The sequence below is a fragment of the Gracilinanus agilis genome, chromosome 1 (genome assembly GCF_016433145.1).
Source record: "Gracilinanus agilis isolate LMUSP501 chromosome 1, AgileGrace, whole genome shotgun sequence".
Classification (NCBI taxonomy): Eukaryota; Metazoa; Chordata; class Mammalia; order Didelphimorphia; family Didelphidae; genus Gracilinanus; species Gracilinanus agilis.
Window position 1 is genome coordinate 799068773 of NC_058130.1, and position 22367 is coordinate 799091139.

General features: G+C 47.7%; 1 protein-coding gene across 1 annotated transcript in view; it reads left to right on the top strand.

The window, feature by feature from the left end:
• Positions 1-1709: 1709 nt before the first annotated feature.
• Positions 1710-22367, top strand: part of LOC123230589 (protein FAM228B-like) — a 30794-nt gene continuing 10136 nt past the window's right edge. Inside the window, exons 1-9 of the mRNA XM_044656721.1 lie at positions 1710-1820; positions 2108-2176; positions 11544-11735; positions 14758-14838; positions 17380-17467; positions 17560-17716; positions 17821-17925; positions 17977-18095; positions 18606-18758. Of these exons, the coding sequence (XP_044512656.1) occupies positions 1710-1820; positions 2108-2176; positions 11544-11735; positions 14758-14838; positions 17380-17467; positions 17560-17716; positions 17821-17925; positions 17977-18095; positions 18606-18758 (1075 nt within the window). The remainder of the gene's footprint in view (positions 1821-2107; positions 2177-11543; positions 11736-14757; positions 14839-17379; positions 17468-17559; positions 17717-17820; positions 17926-17976; positions 18096-18605; positions 18759-22367) is intronic.

A 22367-nucleotide genomic window follows, 5' to 3' on the forward strand; every position in this document is an offset into this window, starting at 1 on the left:
TTCTTTCTTTCTTTCCTTCTTTCCTTCTTCCTTTCTTTCTTTCTTTCTTTCTTCCTTCCTTTCTTCCTTCCTTCCTTCCTTCCTTCCTTCTTTACCCCTTGCCTCTCGCCTTTGGATCAATACTGTATGTCAGTTCCAAAGCAGGAGGGTAGGAAAGGCTAGGCAGTGGGGTTAAGTGACTTATCCAGGGTCCCACAGCTAGGAAGTGTCTGAGTCTGGATTTGAACTCAGAGCTTCCTGACTCCGGGCAAGCCCCAGTCCCCTTCTGTGCCCATTTGTAGAATCCTAGTTCTGTCTGGTCTTGGTGCCTGGGAGGTAGATTACGAAGATGTCTCATTTCTAGGGCTGCCGTTTGTGCCCCCAGTGAATCGGAACCCAAACTTTGCTGATTTTTCTCCACAAAGAAGCCTCAACGAGAATCTGGAAGGACAGGAGGCCCCTTTTGTGGAGGTATGGAGGAGGGGGCCACCAGGACCTGGGGTGTCCTTGGCTGGTCCCGCTGGGTAGAGCTCCGGGTTCTAGTGGGACGGACTGGAGGCTGGTTTGGTTAGACAACATACCGCAGCGGCAGCCCCTAGGAGGAGGCCCAGAAATGAGAGGCGACCCTCAGGGGTGGCTGGACGTCAGATAGGCAGGCGTGAGCCGAGAGCCGCCCTCCTCTCCTGGAGCCTGATGGGCTTGGACAGGCCTGGGATCGGGGTGACGGCCTCCCACAGCCTGCCGTCCTCAAAGGGGCCTAGGAGCAGCCTGCTGCTGGCCTTCCCCTCCTAGACAGTTCTCCTGGGCAGCCCAGCAGTGACAGAGGCCTCCCAAGCCTCCATTTCCAGGCCAGCCTTCCCCAGCTCTAGTCCAGCCTCTCATGACCTCTGGCCGCTCCGAGCGGACGTGCCTCAGCATCTTAAGTTCACCGCGTCCGAGCGCGAGCTTCTTGTCTTTCTGCTCTCTCCCCTCGCGCACTTAGTTCCCCGTTTCAAAGGCCCCCCTGATTCCAGTGAATGACCCAGAGTTCCCCCCTCAGAGCCGTCCCTCTCCCTTCCATCTGTCCTCCTGAAGTGGAAGCGCCTGCAGGTCACCTTGAGGCCAAAGTGCTGGTGTCGGGGCTGGGGCTGGTCGGAGAAATGACTTGAGTGTTTGGCTAGGAAGTCCTCAGGCGGCATTGGAAGGATCCGAGCCGTGACCCGGGAGAGAGCTGGGCAGCCGCCTCTCACTCGCTCATGGCCCACAGCCAGCTAGGGCTCAGCGGGCCTCCCTGGAGGGCTGCCATCCACTCTGGGAAGTTCTGCATCACAGCCCACTTCCCCTCGCCGGCCCCGGCCTGAGCGGCACGAGGCGCGACTCTCTTCCACAGGACGTTCCTCCAAATATGGCACGATAGGGGGGCTTCTTCCCACCCTGGTCTAAGCCCTCTGGACACCTCCAGGAGGGCCCAGTGGCCTTAGAGTGGCCACAGGATTGCAGGTGAGGCCTGACCATGGGCTCTCCCTCATGCCTGGAAGCCTGCAGGCCTGCGGCCGATACTCTCTGAGCCAGCCCAGGCTTCCCCTGCCGGGCCCTTCCTGGCCGCCCTGTCTCTCCATCCGCCTCTGGGTCAAGGCCCTCTCTCTCCTGGGACCCCCTGTGCACCGCCTCCCTAGGGCAGCCATTGAGTGGCGCTCCCCAAGGACCTTCTTCCAGCCCTGCTCCCATTGGGTCGACACCGAACATCACGAATGGCTACTCTGGGCCCAGGCACTCTCCTGATTCATGATTTTCTGGCCGTCTTTACTGTTGCGTCCAGACCCCTGAAGCCACGAGCCTCCTATGAATTTCTGGATGTCTCTGTAGTGACTAGTCACAGGACCACAAATCCCATCCTGGGAGGGCCCTCAGACATTTTACAGAGAAGACAACCGAGGCCCATGGAGTTAAGGGACCTGCCCAAGGTCATACGGGAAGTAGGTAGCAGACAGGGATTCGAATCCATGTTCTTGGCCTCTCTGTCCAGTGGCATTCCATTGGGTGCCTCCCTTCCCCTGTCCCCTCAAACACCCGATGGATTTGCCCAAAACTTCTCAGGAAAGCATCCACGGCCCCACTGTGCTAACATCTGAGGTCATTTCTGTTCTAGGGCTTGGCCAAGGATGACATCGATGCTGCTGTCAAGACCATCCTGTGCCGAGAAAACTACGTCATAAAGGTGAGCGACAACGATCTAGAATCGGGGTTTCTCTTGACTCCTGTGTTTGTCCGGCAAGATGGCTTGGGGACAGGAAGCTGGCCTTCGAGACTTGGACCCCTGGGTCCGGTTCTCGCCGCTAACCCATCTCTCCTGGCTGAGTGGCCCTAGACAAGGCCCTCCATTTCTCTGTGTGCCAGGAAGCCCTCTAAGACTCGACGTTTCAGAGAAGCCTTTTTCTTTAAGCAGCCCTGTGACCTTGGGCGTAGTCTAAGGTTTTCTGTCCTTTAAGGCATTCGCAGGTGAGTCTCATGAGATCTTGACTGTGGTTGCTTGATTCTTGAGTTCTCCTTTTTCTACTGTTTGTACTGTTTTTCTTTGATTTGTAAGCTCTAGCTTTTTGCTCTATGATAGATACTTCCTGGGCCGAGGGGTTGGGTCAGTTTGGGTTTCTTTCAGGAGGTGATTGGTGGATTCTTTCTATTTCCATTTGGTCCTCTAGTTCTAATATTTGGGATTTCTGAGTTCTTGGAATATGGTCCAAAGTTGTTTATTGGGTCATAGCTATTGGAATCCATGACATGATTCTCACGTAATCTCTCCTGTCGCCAGGTCTCAGGTCTGTCGTTTTTCATATTATGGATACTTCGTGTTTCCTTCTCTTATTTCACTCTTTTGCCTTTGCTCTGTATTTCTTTCTGACTTCTGGAGTCACTGGATTCTCATTGCTCCATTCTCTTTTTCAGGGAGTCCATTGCTTGGAAGAGGTTTTCCACTTTCCAAGTGGTCCCTCAATGATCCACCAGGAGTCTTACTCCTGCAGAGCTGCAGTCTCGCCAACCCCTCCTGCCCACCCCAAAACAACCACCCTCTCCTTCGTAACCCTCCCCACAAACTAAAAGGGTTTTAAATGCTCTCTTGTTCTTCCTCCGTCCTTTTAACCTTTTCTCGCATAGCCCAGGTAACAAGCTTCAGAGTCACCTTCTGGCAGGAGGAAGTTGGAGCCAAGATGGCAGTCACTGAAGGCCTCCCCTGAGATCCCGCAGATTCCGCTCTAAACTTTCACTTTAAAAGAATATCTTTCACCAAGCTCCAGAGTGGCAGAACCAACAAACGGACAGCGGGAAATAGTTTTGCAGTCCGAGACAACAGGAGAGGTTTATCCCTCTAGGGGGAGAGTGGAGCACAATGAAGCTGGGCCCTAGCCAGCCAGGAGAGACCCCTGGGAGTGTCTGAATTAGTACAATGGGAGGAGCAGAGCCAAGATGGGGGCTTAGGAGCAGCGAAAGTCCAAATCGCTGTGACCATCCTTCTAAATCAATCTTTAAAAAGTGCCTCAAAACAACAGTGAGACAGAGTGAGGGGGCTCTCCCGCTGAACACAACTTGAAAGGGAGCCAGAGAGAGCCACAGAGGGATAAAGGGGAACCAGAAGCCAAACTGCATACAGAGGAGTGCTGGCCAACCAGCCCACCACCTATGGATCCAGGTTCTAAGCCTGGGCATAGGCCAACTTGGGGATTCCAGGACACGGGCTACACCAACAACAGAGCACCCCAGACCTAGCCCTTGAAGTCCCGGGCCCTGCCACCAGCCCACAGTGAGGCCTGAAGTCCACAGCCCTTGGCCCTTTCAAACCTGCACTGCTGTGGTGAAGACCTAGCCCCAGGGCAAAATAGCTCACAGTGCCAAGCCCTGCAAGCCAGCAGTAGGGGAGACAGACTCAGTAGCTTTCAGAATTCCCAGTCCACAGGCAAAAAAAGGCTGGGAAAATGAGCAAACAGCAAAAGAAACTCCTAACCCTTGAAAATTTCTAAGGTGACAAAGAGCAAAGCACAGAATCAACAGAGGATGGTGAGATCTAAGCAACCACACGCCAAACTTCAAAGAAAAATGGAAATTGGTCTCAAGTGCTGGAAGACCTCAAAAAGGAATTAAAAAATCAAATAAGACAAGTAGGAGAAAAATGGGAAATGAATTTAGTACTATGGCAGCAGCTTCTGGAGCTCATAGGCCATAAATAGTAAGGGGATCAGGCAACTGGCCAGAGAAGATTACAGGGTACCCTATGCTGGCACTGGGAGCAGGACTCTTGCATTTCTCAATCGGGGATGTGGGTTATAGGCCAAGGACAAGGGGGAAGACTAGCAGTTTCAGAGTGGACAAGAGTGCTTGTGGTCACTCACAGACCACAGACCAGAGCACAAGCCAGGAGAGCAGTGATTGCACCTCTCCTTAGATCATACAATGTTGGAAAAAAGTAAAAACTTACAGAACCCCAGAACTAGCTCAGAAAACCACTGCACAAAATAATCTGAAGCTTGGGACAGTGCCCTATCCAATCAGAGAGCAGAACCCAATTTTAACATGAAGTTAAAAGACAAAAAGAGGGCTGGAAAAATAAGCAAACAACAATAAAGAGAACCTGACCGTAGAAAGTTACTATAGTGACAGGGAAGAGCAAGACATAAACTCATAAGAAGACAATGAAATCAAAATAGCTACATGAAAAAAATCTCAAAGAAAAATATGAATTAGACACAACCTAACAGAACATTAGAATTTTGAGCTGGAAGAGCTCAAAAAGGATTTTAAAATTCAAATAAGTAGAAGAAAAAATTGAGAAAAAGAAATTAGAGTGATGCTAGAATGTTATGAAACAAAACATAACAGCTTGCTAAAAGAGGCATATAAAATACTGATGAAAATAACACCTTATAAAACAGAATTGGCAAAAGCAGCACAAAATTCACTGAAGAAAAGCACTTTTAAAAAAATAGAATTGACCCAGTGGAAAAAGAGGTACAGAACCTTGAAGAAAATAATTTCTTAAAATTAGGCAGGCATGGGCAGCTGGGTAGCTCAGTGGAGTGAGAGTCAGGCCTAGAGACAGGAGGTCCTAGGTTCAAACCCGGCCTCAGCCACTTCCCAGCTGTGTAACCCTGGGCAAGTCACTTGACCCCCATTGCCCACCCTTACCAATCTTCCACCTATGAGACAATACACCGAAGTACAAGGATTTAAAAAAAATGGGCAGGCAGATACTACTGAATCCATGAGATATCAAGGAACAATAAAACAAAATCAACAGAATGGAAAAAAAAAAAAAAGAAAATGTGAAATATTTGATTGGAAAAATAATTGACCTGGAAAATAGATCAAGGAGAGACTTATTGGACTACCTGAAAGCCATAATAAAAAAAAAGAGCCTAGACACCACCTTTCAAGAACTTATCATGGGAGACTGACCTGATAAGTCTAGAGCCAGAGGGTAAAATAGAAATTGAAAGAATCCATCAATCACCCCTTGAAAGAGATCCCCAAATGCAAACTCCCAAGAATATTACAGCCAAGAATATCCCAAGAATATTCTCCTAAGTCAAGGAGAAAATATTACAAATAGTCAAAAGGAAATAATTCAAATATTGTGGAGTCACAGACAAGATTTAGCAGCAGCTACATCAAAGGATCCGAGGGCTTAGAATATGATATTCCAGAAAGCACAGGATCTAGGAATACAACCAATAATCACCCTCCCAGCAAAACTGAATTTCATCCTTTGGGCAGAAAAATGGTTATTTAATCAATTAAAGGTTTTTCAAGCATTCTTGATGAAAAGATCAGAGCTGAACAGAAAATTTGACTTTTGAATACAAGATCCAAGAGAAGCATAAAAAGGTAAACATGAAAGAATAATCATAAGGGATTCTAAAAGGTTAAACTTTAAATTCCTTTATGGGAAGATGATCATTGTAAGAACTTTATCATTATTAGGACAGTTAGAAGGAATATGCATAGACAAAGGGCATGGATATGAGTCAACAATGATGGGAAGATTAAAAAAAATAAAACGAAGGGGGTGATAAAGAGTGATGTATTGGGAAAGAGGAAAGAGAGTAGTAGAATGGAGGAAATTACCTCATATAACAAAGGTATGCAAGGAAGAGCTTTTACAATGGAGGGGATTCAGGAGTGGGGGTGGAGCGATATTTGAACCTTGTTCTCATGGAATTAGTTCAAAGGAGGAGTTTGGCATAGACATCTATCTTACCCAATAGGGAAATAGGAGGAGAAAGAGATACAAGAAATAGGGAATTAATAAAAGAGGGAGCAAATAAAATAAAGGAAGTGATCAGAAGCAAAACAGACTTTTGAGGAGGGATAGAGTAAAAAGAGAGAGAAAAGGATAAAAAGAGGGGAAATAGGCTGGAGGGAAATGTACAGTAATCATAACTGTGAATGTGAATGAGGTTAATTTACCCACAAAAGAGAAATGGATTAGAAACCAGAATCCAAAAATATGTTGTTTACAAGAAACACACCTAAAACAGTGAGACACACACAGAGTAACACTAAAGGACTGGGACACAGTTTCAGCTGAAGTTAGGGGGGAAAAAAGCAGAGGTAGCAATCATGGTAGAATAAAAACAAAAATAGATCTAATTAAAAGAGATAAGCAGAAAAAGCTGCATTATACTGAAAGATACCATAGAGATACCATAGACAATGAAATAATAGCAATAAAAAAAAATGCGCCAAAACCCCTTACCTACCTTCTGTCTTAGATTTGATATTAAGTATTGGTTCCAAGGTAGAAGAGTAGTAAGGGCTATGCAATGGGAATTGCCCAGGGTCACTCAGTTCTGTGGCATTCAGATTTTTACCCAATAAAGAATATGAGGTCATTTCTCTGGGAATAAAATTGTTCATTAACAGATGAATGTCTGCTAACAGAATGGCTCTTTTTGACTGGCCTCTTAGACAAAAAGATCAGAGTGAATCCTATCTCTTGCTTATAAAGGGAGTTGTGTTCTCTTTCTGATTGGTCTGACAGCTCTACCATAGGACCTCTCCTGACAGTTACTAACTGAAGGATATTTCAAAAGAGGAGCTGGACTTTGGGACCCTCAACTCCTCCCTCATTACTTCATTACAGGATAGGTGGGTCTTACAAGGGAGACACCAACACAAGCTTTCCCTAGCCATGTGGCTGTGCAAAGTTCAATAGCTAGAATTCTGGAGAGATCTTTACAGATGAAATAAGAAACAGTCTCCATTCTGCCTTTAACGAAAGCCAGCCCAGTGATGCCTTGAGGCTTAGGAGTAAATTACTTTAGCTTGGAAACAGGCTGACATTTGAAACTCATTGCATAAGAAAGGCTTCACATAAAAATTATTGCAGTTTATTAATTTTCCTCAGCTAGGCCGGGTTTGAAACATTTACTTGTTTTAAAGGAAAAGTTAAGTGAGTTACAGGAGGACATAGTAAAACTATAATAGTAGGGTATCTCAACTTTCCCCTCTCAGAACTAGATAAATCTAGCCAAAAAAGAAATAAGAATCAAGAAAGAAGTTAAGGAAATGAGTAGAAAATTAGATATGATAGACCTCTGGCAAAAATTAAATGGGAATAGAAAGGAGTATACATTTTTCTCATTTGTACATAGCATCTTCAAAAAAATTGATTATGTATTATGGCATAAAAATCTCACAACCAAGTACAAAAAATGTAGAACTATTCAATGTATTCTTTTCAAATCATTATGCAATAAAATTATGTTCAATAAAGGCCAATGGAAACAGATTAAAAATTAATTGGAAACTAAATAATCTTATCCTAAAGAATGAGTGGGTCAAAAGAATAAATCATAGAAACAAATAATTTCATTAAAGAGAAAAACAACAATGATGAGAACTGATCCAGGAGATGTGGGCTGAATACTTCCATAGCGTTCTCAATAGACCATCATCAACAAGTGCTGAAGCCATTGACAGTGTAACTCAGGTTGAAGACTCTTCCTCTCAAGCTAAACATTCAACTGAAGAAGAGGTTTGGAATGCCATTAGGCAAAGCACCAGGTGCTGATTCTATCCCACCAGTGGTCTACAAGGCAAGAAGTCCAAATGTTCAGGGTTATAAGGCAGGAGGAAGTTATCCCTCCAGGGAGATGAAGGATGTTTCCATTGTCCATCTCTATTAAGAAAAAGGAAATCAGGTATCTCATGCCTCAATTTCCTAATCTGTAAAATGATTTGGAGGAGGAAATGGCAAATCTTTATCTTTGCCAAGAAAATCCCAAGTGAGGTCATGAAAAGTGAGAGACAATTGAAATGACTGAAAAACATATAGTATGTATGTGTAGTCTTGCATAAAATCTCTCACCCTTTATAAACTTCAGTTTCCTCATCAGTAAAATAAAGGAGTTGGCTGGATGATTTCTGGCTTTGGATCTATTTTCCTAAATATTTTACTTCTCAGCCCCTGTTCCTTCCATTCTCTTTAAAAGGCTTTCTCCCTCTCATTTGTAACCTTTGTATTTTCAATTACCCTTACTTATATGAGTTAATCTAAAACAGCCTTGTCACTTCCTTTTAGAATATAAACCTTGTTGATTCTTTATTCATTACTTATATTTAGTTCTAGATGCCACCGTTAATTTTCGCAATGCTCAGTTTTGGATTTCTCCAGAAGGAAGAATTGAATTTTCTGACCTTATTGAAGAACTATACTTTCTCACAAAGCAATATGTTAAAATTTCAGGATTATTCATTTTGGGGTGTATATTAATTTCTCATTGATTTTGGCATAGCACATCTTAGCCATGTCTTTCATTTTTTAAAATCATTGTTGAATAGCCTTACATTATTGAATTTGTTATCTTGAATATGTGAATTGCTGCTCCTTGGCTGCTTGTGGATTTGTTTTTTGTTTCAAGACAGCAGTTTGGGAACTTAACACTTTGGAGTGAGTTAAACTTCAGGGCCCTCTCTGTCAGCAAACTATGGATTCTATTTTTTTGTATTCTGCTGTTCATTTTCAAGAATTCCCAGGGTTTGGTTGTCCCCGCACCCCCACCCCACCCTGTCCCAGTTTCCTGGAATATGATATTAAGATTTTTTTTCTTCACATTTTTTTTCTGAGATAACTATCATTGTCTCGTTGAATTTTGTTCCCTATTTCTTTTGATTTGGTTTATAGGAAATTAAGTCTTCTCCAAGTTTTACTGTTTGACATTTTTGCCCTTTTGCTTATTCTTCCATCTCAATTTTTTAATGAGCTTGAGCCACTCTATTCCTTTGAAGTCTGCTCCTTCTCTGAGATTCCCAACCCCTCCCTTCTTGATAGTTAGCCATTCTCACATTTCTTTCGTGAATTCTTGGTCATATTTCTAATCTTCTAGATGATAGGTTTCCCTTCTTGTGATTCCAAACTACTCCAAAAGTTCTTTGGGGATATCTAATTTCTCTTCTAGAGATGCAGTTGTGGCTGCCATGTTGTTTGTTTGTTTTATCTAGATATTTCTCTTTTTACTTTCTTCTACCCCTTAGTATTTATACATTGAACTGGAAACTTTTTGCTCTGAATCATTTATTCAGGCTTTCTGATAGTTCCATACAAAGTTTTTCTGTCTTTATCATCTTGCTCTTTTCTTTTGAACAGTTAGTTGTTACCTTTTTAAGTTACTGCAGGGAAACTAGGTCTACTCACTGGAACTCCTGTACCCAACTCTTCTGGAAGAAAATGTTCCCTACAGGAAGACTTCTGAATATGCTACAGATCTTTGGTACTTTCTTTTTATAATTCCAGATCAGATCTTCTGACCTATTTCTCACAATCCTTACCTATGCCCATTACTGCAACATGGAAGTCACCAAATATTCCTGTCCGTATTGACTTGGGGATCTTGCCCAACTCTAACAATTAGAGCTTCCTCCCAAAATGATCTTCAGAGGGTGTCGACTGCTCCACCCTAGAGATTTTCAAGTTCAAGTGAGTAGGTTATAGAGTGCATTTCTGTCCACAGATGTCTTGGAGTAAAGGATCCATGAAACCCCATCTAAATCCAGGAGCTTGTTATTCTGTGTGTTCTTCAGAGGAACCTTTTCCCCAGCTCACAACATTGGCACGTCTTTGTTCTTACTCTGCTGGTGAGGATGCCCAGTGTGATGGCCAGTTGGTCCACTAAGTAGCATCGAAATTTGTTGCCTTTGGGCACATGAAGCAAACTCTGGCCACTTTAACAGGAGCCCCTGGGCTATCCTTGCTTTAGCTTCCCCATCTCTGGGCCTTATGATTTAGCAGGAATGTCTACTTACATATGGTTCTGTCTCTCTGGAGATCTGATTGGTTCACTGTTGGTCAAGAATCTCACATTTAGAAGAGTGCTGACTGATAGCTTCATTCTTATGGACAATTCGAGGATGAGGTGCATTGCAAGTCCTCTTTGTAAGTCCTCTCAGGCTTGCTCTTGTCATTTAGGATTTTAATATTGCCAGGATTCACTGGTCACTCAGCTCTCAGGGTTTGGATCCTTGTACTTCCATAAACAAGTTACAAGCCCGACTGAGGTTGCTCACTTCATCCTAACAATCAGCATTATCCTCCTGCTAGCTTTGTTATCAGCTTAAGGCCCCTGTTTGACCCATTTGTTCATTACACTCTCCACCAATCTGGCACTGGCACTGTGGAAGCTGAAGGTGCCACACAGAAAGGATGTTTCATTGTTTTCCTGTTTCTGAGTTGATGTGGGCAGATTTTGTTGCCTAGTGGTTGTCGCCTGGCAAGAAGCCATTCCCCACCTGGAGACGCCACTGAGGGAAGAACTCGGGAGAGGATTTGGATGGAGCAGAAAGCAGCATGGTGTCACTCTTCACCTCATCTACTCCTCTCCATGTGTTTCTGTCCAATGTCTTCATTCTTGGCAATGCTGGGCACAGCCTTCCTGCCCAAGGTAGTAGCTATCTTGATGGCTAGACACGGGCAGTAGTAGTTTCTAATCCGCTTTGCTTCTCTAGGATGGACCCCTTGCCAATTTCTGTCTTAATTGTAAAAAAAAAAAAGCTTCAACATTTTCAAAAATGACTTGGATTTTTTTGTTGTTGTTAAAGTCTTGGGTCAATTGTTTGGAGGAGCAAACATAATGGCTCTTTTCTTATTGGGTCCTTGACTCCTCCTCTCCACTAGGACTAGGCAAGAATAAGGAGATCAGATAGAGCACCTGAAACCCCAGTTCTCATCTTCACTGCAGAAAGGAGTAAATAAGGTAGACTACAGGCAGAGGGACTGAGGTTAGCCATGGAAAGGACTCCTGAGGAGGGAAGAGGCAGCTTTAGGAATGAATTTTAGGAGAAGCCACGGGACCCTTTCTCTTCGGATGACTTGCTAGAAAGAAGAGTGTCTTCAGTCTAGAGAGGAAGGACCCTTAGAGCCTCTTCTTTTTGGAAATATCATAGTCCAGGAGCAGTGGCCATCTGAGATGGGGGTGGGGAGATTTGCTTTAGAGTGACAGAGAATTGTCCATTTGTGGTTTAGGTGAGAGGAAGCAGATGAGGTCATCTCATCCATCACCATTTGAAATCATTTGTTTCTTGTGTCTCATTTTCCCTAGGAAGTAGACAAGTATCTGCAGCACCAAGACTTTTTAAATGAAAGAAGGAGAGAGATGCTGCACAAGAGATGGGTTGAGAACGTTGCCTGTCCTCTCCAGCAGAAAATCATTGACAAAGTCGGTTCCCCCAGGGATATTGAAAAGAGGAAGCGCCTGGAGCTGGATGACTACTTGAAGTTCAAGAATGCCATGGTACTGAGTTCTTGTTCTGCCTGGTTGATGGGCAAGGGTGCCGCCTCTTTGGGTAGTAGTCCCCAAGAAAGAAGCTCTGCAGGAACACAAGGCCTTGAAATGAACCCTCAGTTTCTGTGCTCATTCTCTACAGTTCGGGTTTGCCAGGAAACCTACCCATTTCTAACTGAGGGCATCTGTTGTAGTGGAGCCCAGGGAGGAGCCAACCTGAGTGCCAGCCCCTGATGCCACCTCCCATCGAGAAAACACAAGAGCAGCCTCTTGGCGAGGCTTGTTAGATAGAGGAAAGCTGGTAGCTCTAGACCTCAGTGTCCTCCTTCATGACTGGACAAATTTATTCAAGGCAAAAAAGAGGTGGAGGGAGACAGAGAGTGACAGAGAGACACGGAGAGAGAGAGTATACTGGGGAGAAGTGCACTTCCATTCACTTCAATTATGTGCAATGGTGACATTTTTTTTCTAGGAGTGTAGAGTATGTCCAAAGTCACAGTCCAGGAAGCACCTGAGTTCATGCATTTATTAAGTACCTACGCATAAGCTACCTGTTTGTCATCACCAAGATTAAGAGGGAAGAGGACATGTGTCCAAGGCCGCAGATTCCTCATCTGTGAGATACGGCCTAGGTCAGTGATGATGAACCCTTGAGAGAGGCAGTAATGTCCTCAGGAGTGTGGAGATGGGGAGGGGAGCAGCCTGGCCCTGCATCCCTCTGGCTTTCTACTAATGAGCTGTGCTGGGCCAACAGCGCTCATGCCCACAGAGAGGGCTCTGAGGGCTCCTCTGGCATGGATGCCGTAGGTTTGCCACCATGGACTAGATCACCTCCGAGGTCTGTTCCAACTCTGTAATTCTGGGGTTCTGTACTAGCCACATTCTAGAACTCATGAAAGCTTTACAAAGGAAGGCCCTGGCTCCCCAAAGTCAGCATGGGCTCACCCAAGAACAGGTGAAAAAAGGTCTCGTTTCTGTTTCTGGCCAGGTCAATTAGACGGCTACATCAGTCAGGGCATGTGGAAGACAGAGTAGATGCAGAGTTCAGCAAGCTTTTGGGAAACAAACAGCCCAAAAGGAGGCAGAGTCTGAGAATGGGTTTTCTGTTTCTGAACCACATCTTCACTAGGAATGATGGGTTCTTGGGCAGAATAGCGTTCGTGGTTTAAAAAAAAGAACAAAAGGTATTTCCCTTGAATGTTGCCCATCTTAAACTGGTAAGGAAGGTTGAGAAAAGAAAGTGCCCCTTCTGATTTCTCAGATGTGACCGATACACCCCAAGTGTGGGGGCAGTCTTGTAAGAAGGGCAGGAATACAGGTGCTCAGAAGTGCTGCGAAGAAAAATCCAAGACACAGAGAAGCAATGAAGGAGCCAAAAGCTTCTGACATCCATCCCTGAAGGTCTGAAGCTCAGGTACTAAGAAAGATGGCCTAAATGACCTAAGCCAAGGGAGAAAAGCTGGCCCGCTCGTTGTCATGGCGACTCACAAGGAGACCCCCAAAAGGAGGAAGTGTTTACATGAACGTTTGCCTCTGTGACAGTGGCTGGTGGGGAGCGTGGCCTCGTGAGCAGGTAAGAAAGTACAGAGGCTGGTTTTAGTCTCCGATTGGAGGACATCTCTGTTTATGTAACGCGAGGAACGGAGATCAAGCCCGGCTCAAGACATACGGCTGCAGGCACCCTCGTTTTGCCAAAAGCAGAGCGTTGATAACTTCTAGATTTGATTTCGTGATTTCATCTTCAAAAGTCAGTCCCAAACATTTATTAAGTGTCTGTTGTGTGCCGGGGATAATGGTGATTTGGAGCACAGGCCCTGGGTGTACTCTTATTGGCAGACAGACTCTCTAGTCCCTAGAGAGCAGCTCTTACTTCTCCTCTCGGGGTTCTAGGGGTCACCCTGAGGGCTGGGGGATGGTTATCTAGGACTATTATCCATGAGACCTTACTGGTGTACTCTTCATTGATTGTCTAGTTATCTCAATTGGCCAGCCAGAGTTAGTTAGCTTCTAGAAAACATATATTTACTAAGATTCTATAGTAAGAACTGTTGTTGCTGAGTTATTTCAGTTGTGTTTAACCCTTTGTGACCCCATTTGGGGTTTTCTTTGGCAAAGATGCTGGAGTGGTTGGCCATTTCCTTCTGCAGCTCATTTTACAGATGAGGAACTGAGGCCAACAGGGTTAAGGGAACTTGCCCAAAGTCACAGAGCTAGTGAGTATTGAGGGCAGATGTGATCTCAGGAAGGTAAATCTTCTTGACTCCAAGTCCAGGGCTCTCTTCACTGCACCACCTAGCCCCCCCCTCCCCCTTTGTACAGCAGGTACAAAAACACTCTCCCAGACATCTAGGAAACGCTCTTCCAAAAACACACCGAGAATCCATGGGCAGGTGGGTTTGAGCTTAGAAAGCCCATGTGGCAATGAGGGAATTTATAGCTCCTAGTTGGACTGAAGTCCTTTTCTATTTTTATGGAGTCAGCATGATTTTCCTTTGGTAGTTGATTCTCTGCCAGGCCCTGGGTCAAGACTTTGTTGAGCCCCAAAGCTGTACTTTTTCTCCTCGTGTCTGGTTCTCCTCTCTTAACTCTTGGTGAGAGGCAGTGTTTGTCCAAAGTCCAATCTCTCAGATGATGGGCTTTGTGGACCAGGAGTTGGTGGAAGGGGAAATGGGAGCCTCCTTCTGCACTCACCTCTCCCAACCTCGGGTATAGGCACAAGGGGTCTGCCTCCTCAAAGGGTACCTGAAGATGAGCTTTTGAAGCAGTTGCTGGATGTTTGAATCGCCCACTTGTAGAGGCCCAGTTACGGCTAATGCTTCTGACCAGTCCTGATAACTTGTCATCCGATTTCGTCCAGTGGCTCAAAGCATTCTGCTCATTCCAAACTGACCGGAACCTTCTCTGCAGCTCGTTTGTGTCTCTGACTGATGGAAAGAGGAATGGACGGATGTCCTGATGCTCATGAGTGAGTGAGAGGAGTCCTGGGTTTGCCTGATTTGTTCTCATCTGTTGTTCTCTTTCTTTCCTCCAGGGTTATGTATCTTTAGAAACCTACGATTCTAAGACATATGATCCCTTTTACATGATGAATAAGGACCCGTATTATTTAAAGGTATGGGAGCCCTGTCATGGTGGTAGTTTCTGTCACATCCAGCTCGCCATGATCCTGTTTGAGGTTTTCTTGGCAAAGATGTTGGAGTGGTTTGCTGCTCCAGGAGCCCTGTGGCCTGTTAATTTGGGGCCTAGTCTCACAGAGGTCCTCCAGGAATGGAGAGCTCGCTTAAGAGCAGCTGTCTCCTTCCTAGAATGTGAGTTATACCTCCAGACCAAGACAAAGTGAAATAATTGGCGAATCCTCCACTGTCAGGCACTTCAGCAGTACAGAGTCCCACCACCTTATCCTGTGCAATTGTTGTCCATCTTCTCCCCCAAATCTTTCAAAGAAGATCTACCCAGGGGGCAGCTGGGTAGCTCAGCGGATTGAGAGCCAGGCCTAGAGATGGGAGGTCCTGGGTTCAAATCTGGCCTCAGACACTTCCCAGCTGTGTGACCCTGGACAAGTCACTTGACCCCCATGGCCTACCCTAACCCTTCTTCTGCCTTGGAACCAATACACAGTATTGACTCCAAGATGGAAGGTATAAGGGTTAATAAAAAAAAAAAAAGAGGGCCTACCCAGCCCACTGAAGCCTTCCCCTTGGGGCTCAACCCTCTGGTGATACCAGAACAGGCCCACTCTGGTTCCATGACCAGATTCCAAGGATCTAGAAGTCCTTGTATTCATGCCCACCATGGAGAACTTGGCTGTCCTTTAGGCCACCCAGAATTTGGATTCCTTCGAGATTGTAATGAATGTTCCATGATTGCTGGACAGGCAGCCTCAATGGAAAGATCCTGATGTTGGTCCTGATGCCCAGACATTTAGAGGGGCCTTGACTCTGATGCCGCTGCCATCTCCAGCACACCTGGAGTAAAGTGAGCAGTCCCCTCTCCTGCCCTGGGTCGGGTTTAGCCTTGCCCAGCCTCTCTCATTGTCTTGGGCTTTTATCTTCTGTAATTTCCTGGTGTTTAGTAGTGACTTGTGCCTGGGTCTTTTCCAAGTGATATCTGATCCTTGCAACCCTGGACTGAGCCAGTATGCAGTCAGAGCTCCCCCTGTGGCTCCTCCCTGCTGCCATGACTTACTGGAACCATCTGAAGAAAGCTGCCCTCTGAGGCTAGGCCTGAGCTAGACTCCAGGGCCTTTTTTTCCTGAGATGCTGCTTGGTACCAGGTCTTATACTGGGCTCCAGTATAAGGAACATTTTCCCCTCATGGAGCAGTCTTCCCCGTGCTCTTCGTCCCTCCAGTTCTGGGCCTCATTTATTTTCCATCGGCACCTGTCCAAAGGGTGAGGCCAGTCCAAATGTCCATGTTCAGGAGCACAGACATGTCCATTTCTTGGATTCTCCTGTGTGGGCACGTGAACCTAGCTTAAAGCACATGCAAAGGTTGCCTTTTTATTTCCAGAGGCTAGCATACAGATAGCACTTAATACTTGCTGAATGAATGATTTTTAAAAACAGAAGTAGCTTTGCATGATAACAATGAAGGGGGTGGGGAGCAGCTAGGTGGCTCAGTGGATTTAGAGCCAGGCCTAGAGATGGGAGGTCCTGGATTCAAATCTGGCCTCAGACACTTCCTAGCTGTGTGACCCTGGGCAAGTCACTTGACCCCTATTGCCTACCCTTATCACTCTTCTGCCTTGGGACCTATGCTTAGAATAGATTCTAAGATGAAGATAATGTTTGGGTATTTTAAAAAGTGATATCTGGGGAGCTGGGTGGCTCAGCGGATAGAGAGGCAGGCCTAAAGATGAGAAGCCCTGGGTTCAAATCTAGCCTCAAATACTTCCTAGGTGTGTGACCCTGGGCAAGTCGCTTAACCCCAATTGCTTAGCCCTCCCTGTCCTTCTGCCTTGGAATCAATACTTCATATTCATTCTAAGATGGAAGTTAAGGGTTTTATAAAAAATAAAAATAGAAAATGAAACTGGTGAAAGCCATTTTGAACAACTGGCATTTATCAACCGAAGAACATGGATGAGAAGGGGGGGGGGGAGCCTCTAAGATCAACTGTGAGATGGAGAAGTAAAACACTGGGGTCAGAATGGAGAGCCTATAGACAAGGCGCCCTTAGGGCCGTTTCTCCAGGGCGGCAGCCTGACATCAGCCTTCTTTCCAGAAGAAGCTTCAACGTGGTGGTGGGGAAGCACTACTTGGCTGCTCATCAGCCCAAAGACTAGCCTGGTGGCTTGGCCCCAAGAAAGGGCACAGGGGAGGCTGCTGTCACACAGAATAGCCAAGGCCACTTTGGCCTGACCCTCAGCCTGGCCTGGCTTGGATAAGATTTTGGAAAAAAGATTAGGCAGGATTCAGTCTGGTGCCCTGTCCCGACGGCAGACTTCTGGGCTCCCTTAGGCAGAAGGGCCTTTGCTCTGGAGGCAGACAGGGCAGTAGCTGTTTCTGAGGATCCTTTGCCCCTGGGGTGAACTAGTCACAAGCAGGCGCCTCCCCGCTGCTCTGAAGGGGCATCCGGACGCTTGGGGGGGCTGAGGTCCCCGCAGCAGTGTCTGTCTTCAGCCCGAATCTTGGACAGGCTGTGTTTGTTCCAGGTCATGGTTCCACCGTTCCTTGATCCTCTGTTAAAAGCCCAACGAGACCGGGACCAGGAGAACAGAGTGCTCCTTCAGTGTGAGAGAGGTACTTGGGGAAGTGTGGACGGCAGCCCCTCATCCCCTCACACCCAGACGGGACGACGGTTCAGGCTCTCACTGCTCCTTGTCTCCCTGTAGGAAAAACATACACGCTGAAGATGTTCAGAGACACCGAGAAAGCTGAACTGCTGGCCAGGCTGCCCCAGTCATCCCTCACCCGGCAGAACATAGGCCCCAACGATTGGCTCGCCATCTCTGCTGGCTACGTGGAAAGTGACCTTTGTAAAAAGTCCAGGTAGGCCTTGGGCTCCAGCCTGACCTCTGCTCCGTCCAGCACGCACACGCTCACCAGGGGGCCTCGGGCCAAGCAGGTCCTCAAAGTCCCTTTTTACCGTTAAGGTTAAAAGTGAAAGTGGATCGTAACCGGATCAGCTGGGCCTTGAGAAAGGCTTTCTACCCTTCCGAAGCGGAGTCCGAAGAAGAGGAGACCGTCAAAATGGCCCAGTAAGTCTTTTTGCAGCCCCTTCGTCACCCCCTCCTTTGGCGGCGCTCTAGTGAATCGTTGGACTGTTTTGAGGCTCAGCTTCTTTTCCTGTCGTGGGAATCCCAGCACCCGCCCTCCTCGAGGAAGGCCCGTTCAGAGCGCCTAGGGAAGGGGGAGTTGGTGTGGTTAGGTGAGCTGCGCCAGGGGCTCCCCTCCCCTAGGGACGGCCAGAAAATCTCCCCGAGATCGTGTCGGTCTTTTCATTGACTTTTGTTTCTTTGAGTTCCAAGTTCTTTCCTTCCCCTCCTCCCAATCCTGTAGGAGAGAAGGCCGTCATTGCTATGGATATGGGGCCTTTCTCTAGAGCTGGAGAGCATCTTCCTTCCTAAGGCCTTCCCGGCCGATCTGCTTTCTCCTAGTTCTCAGAGAAGCTTTGTCATTCACTCACTGCGGAACCGCTCTCTCTCGGTTCTGCTTCTTTCACTGGGCACTTCCAAGGCGACACCCGCCGAGGGCCAGCCTTCCATCCGGAACGAGGAACGATCGCTCGCTCGGGAGCCACTTCTACCAGAACAGCAGAAGACAGAGGCGTCCAAGGCCCGAGGCTTTTCATTAAACGGAACAATGAGAGCAATCATGTCCTCATGGGTTCATACGGCCCCCTGACCCCCCGCAAGAAGAGTCCTTGTGGCAAGGGTAGTCGTGGCCAGCACAGCTCACGCCACGGATGAGGCACCGCCGCCCGCGTCCTCTCTGCGGCTTCCTACTGCTGGATGTGGCATCTCGTGGTGCCTCCATTCTCTCCCCGGCAGTGGTCAGGAGGCCTCCCTCAGCTCTCAAGACAGCACCCCGAGTGAGTGGAAGGCCCAGGCTCAGACTAGCCCTGTGTGCCAGGTGCTAGTCCAGAGACCGACCCCACTCAAGGAGCTGACTTGGTGTTAGGAAGGTTCTTGTCCACTCAGAAAGTTCAGTTCAGAGGCTGGACTGCCGGGGTAAGTGTTCATCCCGAGATTCTCCTTAGGGTGAAAACAAAAGTTTGGTGAAGAAGGTAAGAGCATCCTCTCTCACCCTCGGAAGCCCAGTTCTGCTCTCTCCCCATGCGTGCCTCCAGCAACCAGACCCCGCTGGTCCTCTGTGTTCACAGCTGCCTAGGAGGTGCTCTGTCTCCCGTGGTCACTTCCATGATTTCTCATTCAGGCCCCAGCCTCCTACCTCCAGGATCTGCTTTCTTTTGAAGCTCTCCCTTCTCTCAAGGGAATAAAAAGGTCTCTCCAGAACAGCTCACGACCCGGCTGATGACCAAAAGCAGCAGCAGGAGTATTTGTACAGGACTTATTTAGCTCTTTGGGGTTGACTGTGAGGGGACCACCGAGGTCCCCCCTTCGGATGTCCAAATTGGCTTCAGTTACTTAAGTGAAAAAGTGAAGAGCAGAGAGCAGTTTTAAAAAGTAAAGGTTCGTAGAAAAGGCCAGAATTTGACTGCCCGGCATCCTCGGAGGGCCTGGACAAGGAGCATGCTTCCTTAACCTATACGGGCTACGGCTTTGCCCAGAAGACAGAACTCTGAAGTTCAGGAAAAGGAATTGCAGGAGCAGAACGGAGAGTCAGAGGGCTACATTCTTGTGTCAGCCTCAACACGTCCCAGCTGGCTGGCCACCAGCAACTCCCTTCCCCTCCAGAAGCTTGAGAGTCTTTAACTGTAAGATGCGGATGATGCTGTGACCACTTGGTGCTGCTGTTGAGCAGGGTTGGCGTATGCTCTCCCGATGGGCACCCACCTTTGGACCGTAGGATCAATTCTTTGTCCCAAACGACCCTTTAATCTCCACTGCGTGAGCCCACTGCCTCCTCAACACCTTGGAAACAAAAAAGCAAGCACCCCAACTCTAGCAAGCCAACAGGAAGACAGTGTGGCTCATTAGCAGCCAGAACATGGGGGCTGCCGAGCTCCTGGGTTCAGCCTTGGGAATCTTCGTGGCTGGATCCTCTGGGATAGAGGAAGTTTCCTGGGAGCTCCCTGTTTGTGGCCACAGGCTTCACAATGAGGGCTCTGCCTTACTGTACTTCCCTTGTACTGCAAGCCATTCCCTGGCTCTTTTTCTCTTACAACCCTATGGTTTGCCGTTAAGGACATCATACACATAAAGCATGTGACTAGTCATAACTGAAGCAGTGAGCCCTGGATTCAAAGTTAGACTCAAGTTTGAACCCTGCTTTTGGTACTAGTGATAGGATCCTGAGCAAGTCTCTAAGCCTCAGTTTCCTCCTTTGTAAAATGGAGATCATCACTTCCCTCCCGGAAGTTGTGAGGATTAAATGAGGTAGCATTTGTAAAGTGCTTTGAAAACTGTAGTCATAGTGAGTCACCATTTGTTGCCGTTGACCTGTGGTGGTTGGCAGGCTTCCCCCGAGTCCTGGTCTGCTGAGAACTGTTCTCGAGGCCCTCTCCCACCACCAGTGGTTCAGAGGGAACTTCCTCAGGCAGGGGCAAGGGGGAATGGGAGGAATCCTATGTAGGACCATGGAAGAGACTCCAGTTACCTTGGCAGCAGGCAAGGCTTCTTGCCCCTAGCTAGGGCTGACTAGCCAATGAAGGTAGCAGGGCCCGATGTCCTTTGAGCAATCTACAGGGCAGGTTAGAAGCCATGAACCCTGGCCTTGGAATCCTGAATGGCCCAACACTGCCCTTGCAATAGGGGGCCATTGAGTGCTGGCATGAGAGGGAAACCATGGGAGATCCAAGGCTCCTGAAAGGCTTAGAGCAGGGCCTGGGAGGTGCTCAAGAGGAGGAGGAAGCTGGAGAGAGAGCCCTCAGGCCCCAGCTACCCAAGGAACAGAAGCCAAGGCCCCATGACCAGGGCACTCACAGACTCATTTGGGCATCTCCAGACCTCAGCACAAAGCCTCCCTGACCATAAGCTTGTTGAATTGAATACAATCTAGACAGCAGGTGAGAGGATTCTGAGATTTGGCCAGAGGCACCCATTCAGGCCCGAGAGGGGCTTCTGAGGTGAGCATGTGCTTCCCCCCAACCACACACACACCCATTACAAGTCTAGCTGGGCCTTGGGAGGGAGGGAATCAACACTTGTAGAGCAACCACCCTGCCATCCCCTTTACAGTCAGATCTGACCGAAAGTGGCAAAACCGATGCCACATCAGAGCCCAGCAGGATGGGTGGGTCACGTTCCACATCGTGGGCCTGAGACATGGCCTCCACGGAGGGAATGGACACTGGGCAAGGGTGACGAGAACACACGGCTGTCACAAGACACACAGATGGTAGATTTAGTCCTTTATTCTAGGAGGAACGTCATGAGGAAGCACAGGCGATTAGAGATGAAAAAAGTCTTGGGCATCGGATTATAGATGGGGCAACCAAGTAGAGCTGGGGAAGGGACTTGGGGTCCAAGAACATCCAAGCTGGGACCCTCGTGGCTTTCCAATTATGATCCTTGTGCCTTGAAACCACAACAAAAAATGATTCATTTTACAGCTGGGAAAACTGAGTCCCAGATAGAGGCTGTGGGATACTCTCACCCACAAGGCCGCGCCACCTCTCTGGGCTCAGTTTCCCCCACTGTAAAATGAGAGAGTTGGGATTGAGTTGCAGAGAAGGGGGTGGCACTGGCCAGAGACCACTGTCACGACGGATCCCCTTCTACACACTTGCTCTCAAACCCGCTAACTGCCACTAGCCCAAGGGGAGGTGCTGCTTCCTCTCTAGTGTTCCTGGTGGAGCCAGGAAGCTGGATTCTTTAGAGAGGAAGGGCACTTCCAGTAAGCCCAGCAGAACTCAGACCTCTATCCCTAAGCAGTCTCCTGAGGTGAAGCCACGCCAAGAAGAAAGGAGAGCTGAGAAGCAAGGCTTGGCAAGAGAAGGCTCCCAATGGGAGGGAGAAGGATGTATTCCCTTAGTGGGGCTCGGGGCTTCTCAGGCCTTATCACCAGGATAGGAATCCAAGGGAAGAAGGAAGCATCAGAAGCATCAGGGACAAGTCAGAGAGAGAAGGGACTTCTGTGGAGCCCCTCTCAAAGCTCCACCTTGACAGCTGCCCAGTCTTCCTGGCTCTGAAAATGCAAGTAGTCCCCAAGATCTCAGCTGAGGGACTAACTCTGAGTGGGATCCTGGCAGGGCATCTCAGATCTCCAAGAGTAGGGGTTCTCTGGAAGAAGAGAGAAGTCTTCCTAAGTACCACCATCCCTCTAAACTGAGAGGCTCTCCCCCCTTTGCCCAGGTCCGGAGAGCTGAACGGCCAGTGCCAAAAGCCAGGCAGATATCACTCCAGGAAGGAGTCACAGCAGAAGCCAATCAGATTATCTCTGACGTCGTCAAGAACTGTCCCCAGGCCTCCCTGTTGGTCTAGGAGGCCAACTGAGACAGGCATCAGAGCTTCCAAAGGAAGTCTGCCCTGTCTAGGATGACCAGGCAGATGCCAGGCATGGCCCATTAGCTGCTCCC